The sequence below is a fragment of the Myodes glareolus genome, chromosome 6, assembly GCF_982192425.1.
Source record: "Myodes glareolus chromosome 6, mMyoGla1.1, whole genome shotgun sequence".
NCBI lineage: Eukaryota > Metazoa > Chordata > Mammalia > Rodentia > Cricetidae > Myodes > Myodes glareolus.
Genome location: NC_142031.1, coordinates 99,054,750 through 99,071,698, shown reverse-complemented (window position 1 = coordinate 99,071,698; position 16,949 = coordinate 99,054,750). Strand labels below are relative to the sequence as shown.

Sequence of the window (16,949 nt, the reverse complement as noted above, 5' to 3'; positions counted from 1 at the left end):
TGTCCTGAGCACACACAGGTAGTTTTCTCTTTCATTCCCAGCAGGGTGGAAAAATACATGTTTTTTCCCTGTCTGACCTTACTGAGGGGGGAGGTTTTCAGGGAGACGAGAGCCCTTTATGGATCCACAAGCCTAATAGTAATACAGACTTTCAGAAGTGAAACATTCCCTTTGGATCCCATGGCTGGGGGTCAGTGATGTCACAGGTGCCTTAATGGTTCCTATCACAACCCCTCAGGCACAGGGGGAACACAGAATTTTCCTTTCCACGTGCCTGACAGAAAGCGAAGGAGAAGACTGAGGCTAAGTCCCTCCCCGAGTCAGTGGGGACAGGACAGAGGGCTGGAACTTTCCATGAGGATCGAGAGGATTGAGTCTTACTATCTCTCAATCCAGGGCACAGCTTCGCTGACAGCCCCCGGCAGTTAGTTACACTGGGGACTCTACCATCACGTTGAAAATGCCAACCATACAACCTTTAGTTACATGGGTGATCTCAGGCTACAGAGTCTGGGGGTAGCTGAAGGGTTATGTATGTGAGGAACCAATCACAGCTGTTCATTGCTGCACCCCTGACTCCTGTCATATACACCTTTAAAAGTTACTTTATTTAGGGGGCTGGACAGATGAATTCCTGGTTAGAGCACTGGCTATTGTTCCAGAGGACGCTGGTTTGATTCCTAGCACCTACATAGGAGTTCCCAGTTATCTCTCACTCCAGTTCCTGGGCATCTGATGCCCTTTCCTGGCTTCTGTGGGTACCAGGCGTGCATATGCTGCAGAGGCATACATGCACGCAAAAGCATAAAATAAAAATAAATATCAAGAATATTTAGATTTATTTTTTCCTTGGCAATTTTATATGTGTATATAATGTATTTGGTCATTTTCATCCCCATTACCTTCTCTCATTCTCCTGCCATGCTCACTAAGCCCCGTTTTACCAACAGCCTACTTTCTGCTTTCCTGTCTGCTTTAGTTTTGTGACCCATTGACTTTAAATAGGCTTTTTGTTTGTTTGTTTGTTTTGTTTCTCGAGACAGGGCTTCTCTGTAGTTTTAGAACTAGCTCTTGTAGACCAGGCTGGCCTTGAACTCACAGAGATCCACCTGCCTCTGCCTCCCAGGTGCTGGGATTAAAGGTTTATGCCACCACCGCCCTGCTTAAATAGGGTTTTTGATGAGTAGGAGTGGGGAGGCTATTTCAAAGAGCATGAGTGGGTACCTTACCAATGTTGAGACCGCTGAAGAAAATGACTTGCCTTCCCAAGCAACCATACCTCTTTGGGCAGGAGGGAAACCTCATGTCCCTACCCTCTTAAATCTTATTACCATCGTACAAGGCAGACATTACCACGTCTATCTTATAGACAGGAAACTAAGGCTTGGGGAGGTAGACAAGACTCAGGGTGTCTAAGCTCCCAACCCTGTCTGAAATTCAAAGCTTCTGCTTGGGCCAGCATTCTGGATTGCCTCTTCTTGTTTGGCTATCTGCAAACTTGTCTCCCAAGGGGTAGCCTGTGTCCTTGTTCTGGTCTTGGTTTGGGAGCGATCTAGGAAGATCAGTTCTGATACCCTGCCCTGAACCTTACTTTGCTTTTTCCTCGTAGACTTCCCTCTGTGATTGAATACAATATCTTGCTGTGTTTCGGGGTACTCTGGCTGTCCTAGGTTCTCTCTCCTTTCTCGCCTCCTTCAATGCAGTATTTCTACTCCCACAGCCTCCACCTTTTTCACCTGGATGACCTCTTTTCAGGCCCAGTGTCGATCATGGATTGGTTGGCAAACTAGCAGCATTAGTCAAATCCAGCCTGCTCTCTGTTTCTGTGTAGCTGATGAGCTACAAGTCATCTGGGGGGAGTGTACCTATGGCCAGCAGGCCCAACATTGCTTTTGAAAAGACTGCAATTTCTCCACCTTGTTGTCTCTGTTTCTTTCTGAAAGAATTGGTTGACTCTATTTATCTGGGCCTCTCTGGCCTTCATTCTGTCCCATGGATCCCAGTGTTTTTGGTAGTGCCACACTGTCTAGATTACTGTGCTCTGCAGTAAGTTTTGATACTGGGTTGTATTGGTCCTCGGTATTGTGTTAGTTATTGGAGGACTTCGGCCTCTCCAGAGAAACTTCAGAATCCGTTTGTTGACACCCACAAACATTTCTGTACTCTTATATGGCTCTAACGTCTAAAAAGGAGAAAAGTATCTATGAGCCGTGAAAGCTACGTAGGATATAAACTGTAGCCTCTGCAGGTGAAGTTAGCGGATATACATACTGCCTGTGGCTGCTTTCCCAGGATTGAAAGCATGACTAGAACGGAATGGTCAGGCCAGAAAAGAGACCCTTGGGTCTACGGATCCTCGAATACGGGCGATCTGACCTCCATTTCCTCAGACCTGCCGTGGGCGTGCAGTTTAGACTCACTGTGTCGCTTCCAAGCACGACTGTGCGTGAGCTAGGCTGCCTGCTTTGAGTCCCTCTGTCACCAGTTGATAGCGGTGTCAACTTGACTGTAAGCTGAGCTGTCTGGATCTCACTCTACTGCACACGAGGTGCGATTGTGTCATTTCTCTCATACAGCGAGGCTGAAAGCGGTTACCTTATGTAAGTGCTCAAACTGGCACGGAGAAGCTCTATGGAGCGGTGACTTTATATTTGCTGACCTGGCCAGGGAAGAACATTGTCTGACGGTCTCAGCTCCCTGCCCTGATAACTCCACTCCTGTCATAACAACACCTTAAAAATCATCCCAGTGTTGGTCAGGGTTCCCAGTCACCCATGTTTAAGCCGGGCATTTGTGACTTTGAAGGCCAGCTCCTTCTGTCTCTCTGTGGCCCACTCCTTCCTTGCCCTCCAGCCACAGACCCTGTGTCCTGGCTTTTCCAGCACTCCATGCTTGTTCACACCTCACTGATTTCCCATCACTGGGCCCTTTCTGCTCAGAAAACCGGCTTCCGGGAATTCCCAGAGTCAATGAGATCTGGATGTGGGTTATAGCCACAGTTCGTGGAAAATGGTGTCTGGTCCCTCGGTGGGTCGGACTGGAAATGTACTGCTTCTCCCCCGTGTGACACTAGATAAATTGTTTTTGGGGTCAAAAGGTAAAGCTGCAGAAGAAGGCTGGGGTGGGAAATTAGTCAAGCTTGCTTTTCACAGTGTCTGCTGTTCTTTAGAGGTAGTTCCCCGGGACCGTACACACTGTGCAGAGAATCGGAAGGAGAAAAGTCAGAGAAAGCAGGAGATGTAAATCCAGGATCAAGTATCAGGCTAGAAATGTCCTGTGGTGCTCTTGAGACAGATCTCAAGATTGTGTTACAATAGGAAAGGTTTGCAGAGGCTGGCATACTGGCATGTGGCTTTAACGTCGACACTTAGGAGGCAGAGTCAGGCAGATCTTTATGAGTTGGAGGCCAGGCTGGTCTATACAGTGAGTTCCAGGCCAACTGGGGCTGGATAGCCAGAAGTATGCTGGGATGAGGAGTAAGCCTCTGTGGTCTCCCTTTCTGTCTTGTCTTCTCCTTTGCCTCAATTAGACAAGACCCCTTGAGAAGTATCAGCTGTGGCTAGGTACATAGCACAGTCGTGGCTGCCACGAGTCCCTGTGATTAACTCATTACAGTCTCATTCCCCTTCAGACCATTCCGGGATGCCTTTTGCCTTCCCTGCCTGGTCCCAGATCCCCAAACAATGGCAGCTATCTGTCCATCATTAAGATTCTAGGGTGTTCTGTTCCTTGGCAAGGAAACAGTGTGACAATCTAATAATGTGCCCATCAGGATATTGGATGATGGTTGCCCCTCTCAGACAACACCCTGTACCTTGATCAGGAGATTCTACCGTAATGCAATCTATTGATGGCATCATGGTGTCCCAAAGGGTGACAGCTAGAGAGACACAGGATACTACTGCTGTGGGCACATAGATAGGGTGGGGGACGGTTGTGGAGGGTACAAACTTGGGTAAGAGTAAATTTCAACTTTAAAGACCATCTCTTATACAGAGGCACATACATAAAACCAAACTATTTCTGCTTACTTGCTTGTATGTTTCTTTTTATTCATTTTCAGGGCCCTCCCAAATTCATGGCTCTGTTGGAGAGAACACATTGGCATGGCAGCCACAGCAAGTGGTAAGATTTCACCCTGGTGGGAGGTGTGTGTGTGTGTGTGTGTGTGTGTGTGTGCGTGTGTGTAGTGGGGCATGGAATGTGAGCTCTTATCTTGTAGGGAAAAATTCAAATTTCAGAGCAGGCTGATGGCCCCTCATTAAGGCCTTAACGGAACAGGCCAAAGGAGCTGTTTCCCCAGGCCAGCCGGGATGCCCGACAGAACATTACTATGGCTCCTGAGATTTGGGTCTCATTATCCTTGCAGACCAAGTGGGTAGTTCCCAGAAGAGTCGGCAAGCATTACAAATGGGTGTGTTATCACTGTGAACCTCGAAGCAGATGTTGTAAGTTATCCTACGGCATCTGGGCGAGGTCTTCCCAGAAGGTCCACAAGATAAGAGATGAGAGTAAAGGCTGTGTGTCTCTTACTGTAATCAGTAGTTCATGAGAAATTAGCTTACATTTGTGAGATGTGATGAGGGTTCCGTGTGCTGCCTGTTTTTCCTGCCAGTGTCCCTCCCCTGGCACTTTCCTTGTCCCAGCAAAACCACTCTGGATTCCTGGCACCAGGATGCTGAGGGGCCCATGGCGCCCTGAGGACTTGCATACTGGTCACCATGTTCCCCCTCTGCTCTCGGCGATCAGTTTGGGCTCGGGAAGCTCCAATCTGGAGGAGATACAGGAGGCTGCTGGGTTCGTGCTTGTCCGGTTTCCACCAGCAAGTGTACACCATGCCTCATGTTCTTTCTCATGTGAAAATAAGAGAGAAAGAATATTTAATAAAAATAAAGGAGGCACTAAATTAATTTTTTTACATTTAGTCTCAATAAACTAGGTCCTTCGAGTATTCCTTTTTTTAAAATTAGAATAAAAGTCCATAGCAAACATTAATATTTTCACTGTGTTTGTGTGACATTGGGAACACTGCCGTTGTGTATCCATGGCTGTCCATCCCCAGAGCATTTCATCATCCCAAGAGTTCATTTTTATTCCCCATCATCTGCTTTCTGTCTCTACCATTCTATTCCAAGACAGACACATGTCACTTGCTAAAATCCTCATTACTATGCCCTCTCTCACCAGGGAAAGTGGGTATGGAGGTAGGAAAATGTGCCCATGGGCAAGTGTTGCTTCTGCATTTTGAGCCTACATAACCCAAGGCAGGGACGTTGCTGCACCGAGTGTTTTAGCAGGTGGGCCTTCTGTGCACAGAAACTGATGTTTTGGGGGTTTGGTTTCAGTTGCGGGCCCTGAAGAATTTCCCATTCCCATGCAAGCCAAGGAAGTTCGGACTGAGTATGACTTCTAAGTCAGGTATGTGCCCACTGGTCATAAGCAGGAGAGCTCTGTGGTTCTTCTACTGCTTGGCCGCTTCATCCTCCCTCAGCCCTTCACCAGGCCATTTCAGTGCTTCTCAACCTGTGGGTTGGAGGGTGGCAAATCAGATTTCCTGCATGTCCGGTGTTTATATTGCAATTTATAACAGTAGCAAAATTACAGCTATGAAGTAGCAATGAAATAATTTATGGTTGGGGGTCACCACGATGTGAGAGACTGTATTAAAGGGTCGAGGCATCAGGGCTGTTGAGAACCACTGCTCTATGTCCTCAGTTATTCCTGTGGAGAGACCGTGACAGCCCACACTTAATGGATGAAACCAACTTGGGGACAAGCTCTAGTATCTTGACTCCCTTGAGGGATACCATGTCCTGGGGATTGTGGGGTGGAAGCTGTCACTCATGTGGCTTCCCCGCTCCTGCCACATAATCACACTTCCCCTTATTATGAGCTGGGTTTCTCTAAGATCTGGATGCCATAAGCCAGCTTTACATGTTAAGTGCCTGGCTGAGTTTAATGGATGTGCATGCTGGTGTGTGTGTGTGTGTGTGTATGTGTGTGTGATTTTGTACTGACTTTATTAGGGTTCCCAATAAGCTTATTTTAAGATAAGTAAACCGATGTACTTTTTAGAAAATGGTATCTTTAGCTGGGCGGTGGTGGTGCACACCTTTAATCCCAGTACTTGGGAGGCAGAGGCAGGCAGATCTCTGTGAGTTCAAGGCCAGCTTGAACTAGTTTCAGAGCTAGTTCCAGAACAGGCTCCAAAGCTACAGAGAAATCCTTTCTTTAAAAAAACAAATTAAAAAAATAAAAGAAAATGATATCTTTTAGAAATTTGTTTATTTATTTAGAACCCATGTGCAAGGCAGGGGTTCTATGTGTAGCTCTGACTGTCTGGAACTCACTCTGTAGACCAGGCTGGCCTCGAACTCACAAAGACCCTTCTGACTCTGCCTCCCGAGTGCTGGCATTAAAGGCATGTGCCACCATTGCCCTGCTTGAAGTTTACATTTAAATCCCCATATAACATGGCCAGGGTGTTTGTCCAGTGGTTTCCAGGGAGACAAACATGTAGGCCAAGGAGATAGGTATCATTCGCATAGAATTTGCATCCAGTGTTTCTATGTGGTCCCTGAGTTTGCGTGCTATTCTCTGTAATCTTCGAGCTACAGTTAAGCATTGTGCACCCAGGTGGCCCTAATTTTAGTTCGTTGGTCTGTTACTTATTAATGGTAATAAGTGCAGAGTCTTGAGTTAGTGAGAGGTGAGAGGTAGGCAGAGGGTCAGGTGAGAAGACACCAAGGGTCATAGGCTTGCAGAGGCCAAGTCCAGGTTTCGAGTGTGGCCTCCAGAGGGGAGGGAGCCTTGAGTATGGGTCCTGGGGTTCCCAGTAAGTGCAGGATCCTGAGCTTGGCAGCAGGCTTGGCCTTACAGGCTGTGTTGGGGCTTTGGGGTGTGGGTCTGCTCTGTGCATCCACATATGGCGTTCTCTGCCTACTTCGTGGGCCTGTCTGTCTGACCTTGCACATGGGTTTTTATCTTCACAGTCCACTCTCTGACCCCATCAGACATTAAACTTGTGGCAGCCATTGGCAACCTGGGAACTGTAAGTATTTCATATAGCTTGGCTTAGGGGATCATTTTGGTATCGGTGACACCATGAATAAGCTCCTAATGTCTTGGCAGAATGTTCCATTTGAGGCCAGGGTTGGTGGCACAAATCTGTTATCTGAGCAATTGGGAGGTAGAGGCAGAAGAACCACAAATTCCAGGTCATCTTCAACTCCCTAATAGTTTGGAGGGCTAGCTGGATGATGGTGGCACACACCTTAAAGGAAGGCAGAATCAGGCGGATCTCTGTGAGTTTGAGGCCAGCCTGGTCTACAGAGTGAGTTTCAGGACTGCCAGGGCTGTTACACAGAGAAACCCTGTCTCGAGAAAGTAATAACAATTTTGGAGACTGGCCTGGGCTGTTAGACTTCTGTCTCAGATAGTGTTCCATTTTGGGGGGAGCCCTGTATGAGTCAAAGACATCCTCAAATTTTAGAAGAAGAACCCAATCTTTGTTTTTTTTAAATCAAATAAATGTCCACAATCACCACAGGAAAGGGAATTTCTGGGTTTCTCATTAATAAGTTAAATCCACTGATAAGTATTGCCCAGAGCCTTTGCCATATGTTTTAAAATTTATTGACTCCATTTTCTACACATACTTACTCTGTTGCGCATATTCCGTTTATGTCGCGTATCTCTTAACATTTATTGTCTCTGTATTTCTCACCTCTCTTCCTGCCATTAGTCACCCTTGCCCCCATTTTCCCTTTTGCTTTCTCTTTCCTGTCATATAGTCATCATGATTTCTGTGTATCTATATAAGATACAGGAACTACAAACAAGAGAAAATATTTGACACTTCTCTTTCTGAAATCGACTTAAATCACTTAGTATGATTGTCTTCAGTTGCTTCCATTTTCTTTCAACAACATGACTTGATTCCTTATGGCGAGAAAGTTCCACTCTGTATAGAAACCACATTTTCCTTGCCCACTCCTCTGCTGTTGGGTACGTAGGCTGGTTCCATAACTGAGTTGTCAGGAACAGTGCCGCAACAGACAGCGATGTGCAAGTGTTTTAGACGCGCTGACTTTGAATCCTTTGGGTAAATACCCAGGAGTGGTGTAGCTGGGTCAGACGGAAAACCTATTTTTAATTGTCAAGAAACCTCCATACTGAATTCCACAGTCGTTACACAGAGTTGATAAGGCCATCTTTCAGGCTTTTGCTTTTATAAGATAAAGAAAATTCCATGTCTATTTGTGTGTGTGTGTGTTTTAAATCCATGGAAGAGCTGGAGAGTTGGTTCAGTGCCTAAGAGCACTTGTTGGACCCAGAAGACCCAGGTTCAATTCCCAGCACCCACTTAGCAGCTCACAACCATCTGTCACTCTGTCCTAGGCACCCTCTTCAGACCTTGACAGATACTTGGACCTTCATGTGATATGCAGACATACATGCTGCAAAATTCTCATAAAATAATTTTAAAATACATCAATATTAATAAAAATGTATAATTGTGATCAATATGAATTTATACAAGTTGCTATCTTAGCCACTTAAATATTTATTTATGACAGCTAATACAATGCAAATGTAGGGAGTGGTGACAAGAAAATATTGGTATTCAGCAGAGACAAGCAGCCCCTTGCATCCTCCTTCACTGTACCCCCCACCCTCCAGCAAGTCCTCCTTCCCCATTCAGATCTCATGTGTTCTCTTGCTTTCCCACCCTTTCTTAAAGCCTCTTTCTCCCCGCTGTAGCTTTCCTGCTGCTCCTCACGCTCTCCTGGACACAAGGAAGCTGCATTCTGCCGCAGAAACACTGCCACAGCCCTGTTCCCTGTTCACACAGTAGCAAGGACCTGGTACTAACCTGCTGTCCATCGACACATGCATGGATGATGGGCATGTGGCACATATACACAATGGAGTTCTCTACTCAGCTCCGAAGAAAAATAAAAATTTGAAATTTGCAGGAAAATGGATGGAACTGGGAACTACTAAGTGAGAGAACCCAGGTCCAGCATGACAGATATTACGTGTTCCTTCACGTACGCAGACCCAAGTTTCCGTATGAGTCATTTTTAAGTGTGCAGCTCAGTAGTATAAAGAATGTTTTCATTGTATAACCAGTCTCCAGAACATTCTTCATCTTACCAAGTAGGAACTCTTCACCCATTAAATAACAACGCATCTTGCTTTTTCCCAGCCCCCGAAAAACCACATTTCCACTTTCAGTGTCCGTGAGTTTGATAGAGACCTCACACCCTTGAAATCATGAAGTGTCTGTCTTTATGGAAACAGCTTATTTTGATCAACATTATTTCCTCCTGTGTCAGGTGCTTCCTTTTTAAAGGTGACTAATATTCCATTGTATGCAAGAACATACCATATTTTGTTTATCTGTTCATATATGGACATGAGGCTGTGTCATCTGGCTGCTATCAATCCTGCGGAAAACATTACATACAAATGATCTCCTCAAGAGCCTACTTTCCATTCTTTTGGAAAGATACTTTTAAATATGACACTAGATTACACAATAATTATACTTCTAATTTTTTTTGAAGAAGTTGAAAGTGATGGTGCATACTTATAATCCCAATTTAGAAACCAAGGCAGGATCCAAGCAAACTTGAAGTCAATCTGTGTTAGATAGCAAGTTCCAGGCCAGGGCAGGCTCAGCTATACTGTAATATTTTGTCTTAAAAAAAAAAGAGGTTAACATTTTTGAGGAGTTGTTGTACTGGTTTTCATAGAAGCTTCTGTACAATTTTCATTCCCATCAGCAATGCACAGGGTTCTAGTGTCCCATATTCTCAACACTTATTTTCTATTATTTTTGTTTGGTGGATTTGTTTCCTTTTTAAGGATTTTTTTTAGACTTTATGTGATGTGTCTGAGTGTGTGTATATACATACATACATGTGTGTGGCCTCAGAGACCAGAAGAGGGAATCATATCCCTTGGAGCTAGAGTTACATGTGGTTGTGAGCAACCCACCATGAGTGCTGGGAATCCAACCCAGGTCCTCTGGAAGAACAGTGAGTGTCCTTAACCATCAAGCCATCTCTCCAGATCCATGTTTGCTTGCCTTTTAACAGTCACGAATTGACATCTTATGGTGGTTTTGACTTTAATTTATCTAACGATTAATGGTGTTGAGTACCTTTTTCTTGCTTCTTATTTGTAAACTTTAAATAGCGTGTTTTATATGGTCACGCAAGTGGGTGGGGAAGGGACTGAGCAGAGAAAACCATCTGGGAGAGCCTAGAGAGTTAAAACACACACACAGGCAAAGCTAATGGGAGACTGAGTTTTTAAAGCCCTCGACGTTCACATTTTTGCTTTGAACTCCTGGGCTGTCTGAAATGAAGACACACTTATTTGGAATTCTCTAAAACTTATTAATTGCTTTAGATTTGGATCCCTCTCAGACATTCAAAACTAAGACTTGCAAATATTTACACAATTTATTTTCAGTTGCACCCGTGAGACATGTTCCATGTAAGAAAAATCCAAATGTACAGTGGAAGAAAAAGGAAAAGGTCCATGCCTAGCTGGTACCTCAGCCTCCCTTAACATGTATGTTCACTTACATGCACACATAATGCAGTACACTTGATGGCGGTATATAGGGACATATGTGACATGTGACGTCTAAATGGTATTATAACACAACAGTACATCTGGAAATCCCTTTTCTCCATGTTAACTATCAAAGACATCTCCATGTCAAACAATGGGAGCTTATGAGCCACTCTGTTGCATTTTTTGTGGGACACCCTATAGCTCTGGCTTGGGACCATGAGGTCATAGTATTGGCCAGGCATTCAGCAAATAAGATTAGGGAGAAAGAACACTGGCTATTCTCATGGTTTCGGGACCTCTGAACTGAGCTTCCTCACATCCTGGCCTGGTCCTCTTCTCTCTTCTTTCCTTCTTCCTTCCCTCGATCCCTACTTCCGCTCTGAGTACAAGATGTGCTCTTCATTAGCTAATTGCAGAAGAAGCAAATGTGTGGTCCTAAAACACTGTGTCTTTAATTCAGTCATCTGCCAACACTGAAATCTGGAGGTTTCAAATATTTTGTGTTTCCAGTGTCTAAAACAGGAGATCTGGCAGCCATAGGTTCCCTGCTCCTCAGGCAGCAATATGTTCAAGTTGGCAGACAGCACCCCCTGTGGTCTGACCCAGACTGTCCAACTTGTAGGGCCCAGGAGGTGTGCTCCCTTGACTAACCTGCAGCTCTGCTTCACAATCCCTGGCTTGCATAGTCCACGGATTTTTTTGTTCAACTTGTCACCTCTTTCTGGATGTTGACCTTCCCAAGTTCCTCTTACTGACAAGTGAGAGACGTGGCCCCCAGGGAGAGGGATTTCATGGTCACCCTACGCTCTCAGAGAGCTTTAAAGTCAGGACCCAGTTCCACGGGCTGGCCAGGTTGGAACTGATGCCTGGGACAGCTGTGCTCCTTAAAGCAGCCAGAGTTGGGACAATGAGGACATAACTATCTACCTGTGGCCACTCTACCTGGCATCCTGTTGTCTAGTAACTTTGACAGATCTAAGCTTAAATGTGTCTGAACTTTGTGTGTGTTTGTGTGTCCAAAACTATGAAACTACTAATACTGATATTTGTAGGATGCTTTCAATGTCCCGACCACAGTTCCTGGTCTGTCTGGGAGCTTGCTAAGCACATGGCCCTGTTCTGGGGGATGGCGGGGAAGGGAGGGTGAAATTGTCTCCCATTCTGCATTGTGATTAGGACTTCCCCAGAAAGAAATGCCCTGTGCTACCCAGTATTTCATCAAGGGGAAAACAGAAGTTTGCTTAATGTGTTACACATTCACCGAATGCTTACAATATTTCCGTCCCTGTTTCTGGGCCCAAGGAATACAGTCGAGTGAACAGATGAAAACACCTACCTTCGGTGGCTCTTACTTTCTAGTCAAAGGGGGAAGAGCTAACAAAGTTACCCCTAGATTTTGAGGGGCTACAGCAAATTAGTCCTTTGACTGTATAGAACATAGCATGTGTCTATATTCTCCGAGGAAAGCTCTCAGCCATTCTGTCGTGGGGTCTGACAGACAAGCTATGGGGAGCAGGGTGTGTCTTCCTCCCCATAGAGTGCACTTGGTCCTCCTGTGGACTTGTCCCTTCCCTGAGTTGTGCTAACTTTCCCTGGCTTACTTACTCACACCAAGTGTCTCTTCCAGCCTCCAGCCTCTGGCGTGGTCAACATGGAGAAAACTCACAGGTATCCATCCTGGCGTCCTGGAACACAGCAGGGCATCCCACACATGTTCTCCTCTAACTTCTTGCCCAACTGATGGGGGACACCAAGGACAAGAGAGTCTAAAGACTTTTGCTTCAGGCACAGGGACAGAGCAGTGGACAGAACCAGCCTCCAGCTTCCCAGCACCCTTCCAGAACCTTCGACTCCCCATGGTTCCTCTGGGTGAATGAGAAGTGAGAGAGGCCAGAAAGATGGAATTCTTGTGTCTGTCCCAAGGCCTCCTCCCTCTGCTCTTGGGTGACCTTGCAGTGTTTGGACCAGAGTCATTTTATACTGAACTGTGTCCCCTTCTGCTTCGGGCAGCACTAGAGAGCTTGGGAAGAGGCCCAGAGCCAGGGCAAACCAAAGCTTGTTAGGAGTGGCCTATGGTGGCCAAGGAAAGGGCTCCCGCGGGTGACAAGTGTAGTCTAATCTGTTTGTGCCCACCTCTTACAGCATCAAGAATGAGTCACAGCAAGCCTGCCTGGCAATCGTGACAGGTGAGTCCTGGGTTTCCGGCCACACTCCAGGTTGTCCCCAACCCTGTGACATGGCAGACATCTTGTTGATAAAGATGGTCTTCTCACCAGTGCCAGGGAAAGGAGGAAGGCGGATAAGGGAGGCAGGGAATGGAAGGTCGCCTATTCTGAATAGAAAGCATGAGCCATGTATGGGTTAAGATTAAGGGATAGGAAAGAGACCGAGATAGCTGGACCAAAGTCTTGTGGGTTCTTGCTCCTCTGGGACCTCAGAGATGGATTCATGGCACTTACCTGATAAAATGTCCTGGATCCTTCCTCCTGCCCAAGGGGAAGACCCTAGTCCAATCTCCCATTTATTTGTAAAAGAAAATCTCCTTCTCTAGTTTCTCTCTCCCTCTTGCTGGTCATAAAAACATATCCTAGGTTCCAGAAAGTATCAGGAATAATTGTGATTAACATGTTGGCCTTTTCTGCAAACAACCATGCGGATGAATCCATTCTCTGTGATCTGGGCTTCTTCGTTTGATGCCAGAGGACCTTTGTAATCCTATCAAGTTCTACCGTGGCGAGTCCCTTGATGCTGCTGAGCTAGGCTGTAGGGTAGGGTAGAGGTTCCCATGCTTGCTGCTTGTGAGATGAGCTGGTCATGCAGATGCTAGGCTGAGCTGCCACCCACTGCAGTGGTGAGCAAGGGGGTGACTGGGTGCCCTGTCAGCTGAGCCTGGGCATCGATATGAAAGACTTGTGATAATATTAGATTCTTAGAAAGGACAGAGATGAGGATCTCATCCCACCTTTGCCCATGGCCCAGCAGGGAAGGGTGAGGCCACTGTCCAGCCCTCCTGTCACCTGATGGACAGATAAGGGGCTAGTGAAAATTAAGGTAGTAAGAAGGTCTCCTGGTCAGGGGTCAGAGTGTTCACTTAGTGGCTGTCATAGAGGTCCCAAAGCCCTGATGTCTTTCCATTCAGTAGGGTATGAGAGAAATAAAATGGTCAATTTGGGAATGCCTGGGGATGTGCTCTGGGCTCTGCTAATTTGCCTGGCTTCTCATTTGCCTCCATTTCTCCCCCTACCCCTGCCAAGCTGAATCACCTCTTTTAGGCACATGGTGATCAGGAATCCTAGCTGGGCATAGGGTGGCAGAGGCGACAGGGAAGGCAGAGCGTGTGTCTGAAACCCTCAGCATCAGAATGTCGGATACCCCAAGTAGGGAGGGGCAGTGCCGTGTCTGAAAGCATTCCTGATAACCATGGCAGGAGTTCCACAGAGAAAGTGGTCCAGGGATGTCCCAGACCCCTTCCGTGTTTGATGGATGATGGGGTTGGTGTGGGCTCAACCTCCTATCCTCTGATTCCAGGGCTTTAGAACACTTTAGTGACCGGCACATCCAGCCACACCCTTGCCTGTCATGAGAGCATTTTTTTCAGGTGGAAAAACTGAATGTCGAGCAGATAGACTTTTCCAGGGTTGTATGTTCAGTAAGTGATAGGTCCCTGGGAAACCAAGGGCATCTACCCCCTTAGCCTTGCCTTTTGTTCTGCCCCCTAACATCATGGGACCCCAAAAGAAAAACTAAATAACAGTAGACTAGAAGCCAGCAGAGGAGAAAAAAATGATAGACAAAGTTGTGTGCAAAGCTTTAAGGTCAAGTTCTTCCAACGACTTTTTCCCGTGACCGTGTTCACGTGTTTTCATCGGCCTTTCGCAGCCATCCTCCCACGCAGAATGGAGTGGCCCCCACGAGCACACATACACCATTCTTACTATGTTGAACTGAGTTCAAAGCTCTGTGTTTCCCACCCATGGCCCTGGGATCTCGCCAGCTTGTCACAGCTGAGAAAACCAGACTTATGCGTCTGGGTTAAGGAGGGCAAAGCCAACTCACATATGAGTTACGCGGTCACCTGAGGTCACGAAGCCGACCAACCAGTTCCCTGGCCTTCAGCTCAGGTTTCCTTTCTCTCACTGCCTGTCACCTGTGGAGTGTGTCCCCTGTACAGAACTCTTCTGAATCCCTCTGGATTCTGCTTCCATGACTCCAAGGCTCTTGGGATGGGGCACAAAGAAAGAGAAGTGGAGAAAGGCATTTCCCTCTGCCTTCTACCCTCCCTGCTCTGCCCTCTCCTCTCTCAGGAGCAAGGCACAACTTAAGTACTCCTGACAGCGCTATTTTTAGCAGTCCTCTGGCTGTCAATTTGGCGACATGTCCTCTGTGTGTTCCCCGGAGCTTTCCTACCCTGCTGTCACTCACGGGAAGCAGCCCAGAGCTCTGGTTCTAATCCCAGTGGCTCCTGTCAGCTGGGAGACCTGACGCAGCTTGCTTGATGTCTCTATCCCAGTTTCCTCAGGAGTAAATGAGAGAATGCCTGGAGAACACTCAGCCTTGGGCCCAGCTATCTAGACAGATGCCCAATTTAGCTCCCTTTACTTTCCAGGGTCTGCCTCGGGTAGCTGGGGTGGGCGGGGGCGGGTGACCTCACAGCATGGGGCAAGGATTCTGTCTTGTCTAGGGACTATCTCATCTTTAGAGGTGACCCCTGGCTCTCTCTTTAGTCCTTTCAGACATCATCAGACATTTCAACCCTTCTGTTCTGATGCCCGTGTGCTCTCCTGGGAAGAGTGGGGCAGGCCACAGTACAACCGAGTAAGTCACCTTCTTGTCCCTCTCTGGCGTCGTGCACTCTTGCTAGCCTTGGGTACGCAGGGACAGTCAGAGAGGTTCCCCCCGCTGATTTCAGGTGGCTTTAATGGCAGGGTAGGTCTCCCCCTCAGAAGTCAGGGTGGTGCAGGGGCGCCTCAGGCTCAGAGACTGACAGCTGGCTGGGGTGACAGGGTCAGCTTCTTGACCATCAACAATGTGTTTTATTGATTGCTCTTTCTACTCCCCTGCCTCTGCACAGAGACTTGTGGATTCAGGCTAAAGAGCTGGTGAGACATTTGAAAGAGAACCCGGTAAGAGACTTTCTCACTCTGGTGTGGGTGGGCTGGCCAGGTTTGCTACAAGACAATGATACCAAGACACAGAGTGGCAATAACCCTGGGGCCAACTTGCATGAACACAACTCAGGTGTCTTGGCCTTTCAGAAAGTGTCCCTTGCACTGTAATGCCCTGAAGCTCACTAGAGGAAAGAGCGAGTAGCTCTGTTTAGAATGTTTTCCTGTATAGAAATGCAGAAAGTCAGCAGATGGACTAAGTGACCTTTCACATAGGGCGGTGGTTGGGTTTCAGAGAGAGAGAGAGAGAGAGAGAGAGAGAGAGAGATAGTCGCTTGAATGTGACCTGGACTTTCTGCTTATCACTGTGTGGTTCTGGGTAAGGCATCTTCTCCCCTAAACTTTGTTTTCCTAGTTGAGGAATGAAGGAGCAGCGAGAGAGCCTGACTCACGGGGTTGTAGAGGACTGATATACCTGGCACACTTGATGCTCAATAAAAGCCTGTAGTTATCATTGTCACTGTAGCAATGGTTGCTGCAATGAGAAGCTTGCAGCACTGGGGAGGTGGCTCAGTCAGAAAAATGTTGCTGTGCAAGCTCAGGGACCTGGGTTCAATTCCCAGCCCCCAGGTAATAACGAGGCAGAATGGTATGTCTGTAGCCCCAGCACTGGGGAGGGAGGAGACAAAGGATCCCTGAGTCATGCTGACTAGGCAGTCTAACCAAATTTGAGAGCTCTGGGTTCAGCAAGAGACGCTGTCTCAGAAGAATAGAGTGAAGGAAGATCCCTAACATCCATCTCTAGCCTGCACAAACACACAGTGCGTGCGCACACAGGGAGCAGATGACCTGACAAGAAACAACTCAGGGAGAAAGAACTTCCTTTGGCTCATGGTTTTTTGTGGGGATGCAGTCCGCCATGGCTGGGAAGGCATGGCACTCAGGGGGTGAGACATTTAGCTACCATGTATCCCTCAGGTAGGAGGTGGAGAGATGACTGTGTGTCCCTCTGGCTTTCCCTTCCTTCCTCTTTTATTCAGTGTAGGCCCCTAGCCCCTAATGGTACTAACCATAGTTAGTGTGGCTCTTCCTGCCCCACGCCTCTCTGGAGCTGCCCTCACAAGCAAGCAGAGAGGTGGGTCTCCTAGGTGATTCTGAATCCTGCCCAAGCCCGGGGTGGTGGCTCATATCTGTATTGCCGGCACTTAGGGGGGCGGTCAAGCGAGGCAAATCTTAGGCAATTTGGGACCA

General features: G+C 47.1%; 1 protein-coding gene across 1 annotated transcript in view; it reads left to right on the top strand.

The window, feature by feature from the left end:
* Plb1 (phospholipase B1) overlaps positions 1-16,949 on the top strand; it is a 117,827-nt gene that overhangs the window by 10,016 nt on the left and 90,862 nt on the right. The window contains exons 2-8 of the mRNA XM_087907381.1: positions 4,064-4,125; positions 5,346-5,418; positions 6,993-7,051; positions 12,221-12,261; positions 12,736-12,779; positions 15,318-15,408; positions 15,665-15,716. Coding sequence (XP_087763507.1) covers positions 4,064-4,125; positions 5,346-5,418; positions 6,993-7,051; positions 12,221-12,261; positions 12,736-12,779; positions 15,318-15,408; positions 15,665-15,716 — 422 coding nt within the window. The remainder of the gene's footprint in view (positions 1-4,063; positions 4,126-5,345; positions 5,419-6,992; positions 7,052-12,220; positions 12,262-12,735; positions 12,780-15,317; positions 15,409-15,664; positions 15,717-16,949) is intronic.